We start from the raw sequence: 5099 nt of genomic DNA, 5'->3' as shown, positions 1-5099 counted from the left end.
GCTTCATTTCCATCACTGAAATCTCATTCACCTTTTTTAGTCCTGATGCACTTCAACACTCCAGTGCTTAGATTTCTATTATGTCAATGGTCTGTGGTGGGAAGGTGGGAATCTGTTGCAGCAGACCTCTCGTTAGGGGTAGAAATGAGCTAAGACACAGACTCTCATTTAACAATGTGAAAAGGGTCCCAGAATCACAGAATTTTTAGGTTGGAAGAGACCTTTAAGATCATCAAGTCCAACCCATGTTCTAACACCTCAACTAGATCATGGCACCAAGTGCCACATCCAGTCTTTTTTTTAAACACATTCAGGGATGGTGACTCCACCACCTCCCTGGGCAGATGATTCTAGTATTTGACCACTCTTTCTGTGAAAAACTTCCTCCTTAACTCTAGCCTGTATCTCCCTTGGTGCAGCTTGAGACTGTGTCCTCTTGTTCAGTCTGTTGTTGCCTAGAGAAAGAGACCGACCCCCAGCTCACCACAGCCACCCTTCAGGAAGTTGAAGAGAGTGATAAGGTCATCTCTGAGTCTCCTTTTCTCCAGGCTAAACAACCCCAGCTCCCTCAGTCGTTCTTCATACAGCTTGTGTTCCAAGCCCCTCACCAGCCTCGTTGCTCTCCTTTGGACACGCTCAAGCATCTCAACGTCCCTCCTAAACTGAGGGGCCCAGAACTGGACACAGCACTCAAGGTGTGGCCTCACCAGTGCCGAGTACAGGGGAAGAATGACCTCCCTGCTCCTGCTGGCCACACTATTCCTGATACAGGCCAGAATGGCATTGGCCTTCTTGCCCACCTGGGCACACTGCTGGCTCATGTTCAGATGACTGTCAACCAGCACTCCCAGGTCCCTTTCCACCTGAGCACTGTCCAGCCACACCGTCCCCAGACTATAACTTTGCAGGGGGTTATTGCAGCCAAAGTGCAGGACTCGGCACTTGGACAGTTTATTCTTCTTTAGAGCTTAGCCATCCTGACTCTGACTACAGCAAGCTCCTACTGTTGCTTTCTCTGGCAGACTCTGACTGCTGGCTATTTCCTGCTGGAAAATGACTCCAAATGACTCTTTGCTGACCACAGGCTTTTACCTAGCTCAACTATGACTGCAGGCCAGTCTCTAACTCCATCAGACCCAGACTGATCTCACAGCAGATCTTCTGCTGCAACAACTCTCTTCCTTGTTTTGTTCTTCTTTGTCTCTCTGGATCTTTCTTTCTTCCTCAGGGCTCCTCTACCTCCTCAAGGTCATCTTCCTCAAGGCTCTCCCTGACCAGCCAACCCACCCCTTTGATCACACTTATCTTTATTAGTCACAGCTGCAACCCATTAAGGGCAAGGCTGTAATTCTTCTTTAGTAATTAGAAGAACTGGGACTTATCAGGGGCAAGGTCACCTATATTTCCCCCTTTTATTTTAATAAAAGAAACCTTTATTTAAACATATTTACATATTCTGCTTAGGATTAACAATTATACAAAAATTTAAATACAATACATGTTTTGCTAGCATATAAAACTACTCTGTTTCTAGTTCTTGCGCTGGTTTACCTCTTCTTAGTCAACTTGGTGTCTTACAGCTCTCTGTGGGTCACCATAGGCATGATTCTGTCTCTCTGAGTTCTGTTGCCGCTCCCGCGTTGCCACTCACTGCTTTAGCCAGACCACCCCGCTGCATCCTCAGGTTGGAGTGGTGAAAGAGCCAGGGCAGCCAGGGCTGGCAGGGCGCTCGCCAGTGGGCTGGGTGTCCATGCACCCAGCAGCAGTCAGGGGAACACGGCACTGCCCCAAGACCCTGCCGGACTGCAGCATACCGCTTCTTACAATTGAAACCCGGACTTTTGCAGCTCTTCTCCCAGCTGTGTTATTTCTCGTTGCTCTTTTTTGGGTGCTGTCTCCTCACAACTCCAGGCCACGTTTCTTCCCATGACTCAAAGGCCGTGTTCCTCCACAGCTCCTGGCTGTCTTATCCTGAGCAACTCTCGGGCTGCCTTATCTCTGCCTTCCTTCTTATCATGTAACTCGTTATCACGTCAATAATATCCAGATGCACCAGACGCTCTTCTTCAGGTACCTGTCACAGGCAAAACATGCAGAAGCAAGAGAATTAATGTATTCAGGGGTTTACTGTTCTTCAGTCATAACCAGCAAAACAGTGCTGCTGTTCAGTACATGCTGGTTTTGGAGTCTTTGGAGAAGTCGGATGCAAAAGTAGCAGAAGACCTTTTAGAAAACTTGGCTAAATTGTTTAGTTTAATGGATCCAAGTTCTCCTGCAAGAGTGACTTTCATATCCAGAGCACTAAAATGGCCCAGTGGGGGATCAGGAATACTTGGACATCCAAAACTACATCAGTCCCTAGCTGTTACCCTGTGGAAAGAGCAAAACTGTAGTGAATCTTGGTATCACTTGCACTCAACAGATGGTCACGGCTACGCAAATATGCTGGTGGAATACTCCTTGTCCCGCAGATACCTCAGTGAGGTGGACATTTTTTTAGCTCAGGCAATACTACAATTTCTCTGCTTAAAAAATAAGACCAGCGCATCAGTTGTTTTTACGACATACATACAGAAACATCCTTTGATAGAGAAGGGTCCACCCTTTGTGCAACCACTGCTAAACTTCATCTGGTTTCTGTTGTTGGCAGTTCATGGAGGAAAACTAACAATATGTACAGTATTGTGTGAACAGTATCACCCTTCACTGAAAAGAGACCCCCTGTATAATGAGTACCTAGATAGAATAGGACAGCTTTACTTCAGAGTTCCACCCAAGCAGGCCTCATCCTATGAGGGATTGCTAGGAAATCTTTTGAACAGTCTGATGGGAACTGGGGAAGATAACACAGAAGATGGTCAGGAAGACAGCAGTCCTATTGAGCTCGACTGAATGTTGATGTCATCAGGTGTTGTGTAAATCTGATGATTCGATGACTCTAAAGACACTTTTGGAATTTGAATCCAGCAGCTGTTTCTTGGCTCCTAAAAGGGCTCTTCTGGTCTTTTAGAAAGGATTGCTGGAATGATTATACTGTCAGTCTACATTACTTATGAAAAAAAAAAAAAAAAGAAAGAAGCCAACATAAAGTAGCCAAACAAACCAATCGGAACAGTTGTTTGTGGGTTGCCAATCCAGTGGCTGGGACTGATTAAAAAGTCTGCAGTTTCTGGTGCAGTGTTTCCTTTTGCACAGTCTTTCAATAAAGCATAAACATGGGGTTTGTCCTTCACAGCCTACCCAATACCATCTCTGTTCTGAGAAAGCCTCCTTGCCTTCTGCCCTCTTCCAAGGAAGATCTTGAAAGGCAGGGGGAGCAATTGAATAATTGATTTGCAATGCTGGTTCCAAAAGTACTGTGAGACAAGCCAAGCAGCATAATTTGAGATGCACATCCAAGAAACATTGATACAAGAACTTGCTTCCACTGCTATGAGTAACATACATACCATTCATCCTGCATGCTCCTCTTTCTCAAGGCTCCTCTACCTCCTCAAGGTCCTCTTTCTCAAAGCTCTCCCTGATCAGCCAACCCACCCTTTTTATCACACTTACCTTTATTAGTCACAGCTGCAACCTATTAAGGGCAAGGCTGTTTAATTAGTACAACTGTGACTTACCAGGGGCGAGGTCACTTGTAATCCCTTCTCTTACAGCTACAGGAATCTGCATAATGCATGGCCGTTCTGTCCTGTAACCAGCCTATAGGTGGCTCCCTAGATTTGGGATGAGCTTTCAGCTTCTCTCCAGGCCCATCACAGCTTTGGTGCTGGAGGTGCTGATGCCTGTTCCCAAACTGGAATGCACAGGTGCAGGATCACTGTTAACTTAGTGGTAGGCCCATTTTTAAGCTGGATCGTAATTTCTTTTGGCCCATGGGGAATTTAAGGACATCAATTCTGCAATAATAAGGGTCATTGCCACTTTTCCTTCCCTGCCTGACTCTCTGGAATGTTACACTGTTGCCCACGTTATCAGCTGCCCTGCACACCTTGAAAATTTCTATCAATGACTGCCTGTTGGTCTTGTCCGCTTATGTCACAGAGAACACAAGCAAGTTTTCAATTGTCTTACTTGCAGCATGGATTGGAAAACTCACATTCTTTCTGAAATCTTGAACTAAGTTACACATTGTGAATTTTCATCTGCATAACAAGGGCATATAAGCAAGGTCATAAGCAAGTCAGCACTCCTGCTGGGAGAATGTGGGAAACTGCTTTAATACCAAACTTGGATCTAACTGTAAGTGTTGCCCTTGCTCTGAGCTAGAGTCCTCTCCTATTCTATGTTATTCAATGAAATAAACACCTACAAAACCAGTGCTTGCAGCAGCCTTCTCATGAATTATCTTTCCATTAATCAACCATGGACTGCACTCAACAGAACCCATTTTAGTTACAAACTGTTAGAGAACAGAAGAAGGAAATGTAGTGGTAACCAGGGATAGCAAATGGGGACTTAGCACATAAGAGACCAGTTCATTTTTCTCAGATAGAGATACACTGCTGCCTCTCCTTCTGTTTTCCTTATTGTGGAACACAGCAGCTCCAAGTCAGTGCTCTCCTGATCAGGGAGTGTTTACTTCTGTTCAGCTGTACCAGATGACAGCAGTGATCCACTGGTGAGGGGCAGCTGGCTTTAGCACAGCACTCCCATTACAGGGGACACCAAAGGTGGACAGAAGAACTGCTGAAGACTCTGCTGGAGCCAGCATGATAGCATGCCCCTTAGCACCAGCTCAGATGATGTTCTAACAGAACACGGAGGGGGGGTCCTTCCTGCAGGTGTAGGATTATATGGAGTGCCAAATGCCTCTTCCCAGGGTGACACTGAGGAGGCTGAGGTCTGGCTGAGGTAGAGAGCTGCCTGGTGCAGAAGCTATGGGAGAAGGCAGCAGACCACACAGCACCAGGGAGGATGAGCAGGATCCCTCCAAGGAGGTGCCTGTGCAGAGGTAAGTGCTGGAGCCCTCTGCAGCAATGATAGGTGCAGGACTCTGGCTGAGTGAACAGCACTTTGGTTCAGGCATCACCACCATCAGCCCTGCTGTGCACACCCAGAGAACTGTGCCAGGCCATTGACTTCTCAGGAACCAAGGA

General features: G+C 46.4%; 1 protein-coding gene across 1 annotated transcript; it reads left to right on the top strand.

Moving 5' to 3' along the window:
* Positions 1–839: 839 nt before the first annotated feature.
* On the top strand, positions 840–4828 carry LOC119696114 (Golgi to ER traffic protein 4 homolog). The gene is given in 2 exon segments (XM_038125691.1): positions 840–2120; positions 2123–4828. Coding segments are annotated over 2 exon segments (843 nt in total). The 5' UTR covers positions 840–2047; the 3' UTR covers positions 2893–4828.
* The last annotated feature ends 271 nt before the right edge of the window (positions 4829–5099 follow it).

Source organism: Motacilla alba, chromosome Z, assembly GCF_015832195.1.
Source record: "Motacilla alba alba isolate MOTALB_02 chromosome Z, Motacilla_alba_V1.0_pri, whole genome shotgun sequence".
Lineage (NCBI taxonomy): Eukaryota > Metazoa > Chordata > Aves > Passeriformes > Motacillidae > Motacilla > Motacilla alba.
This window is presented reverse-complemented; position numbering and strand designations above follow the sequence as displayed.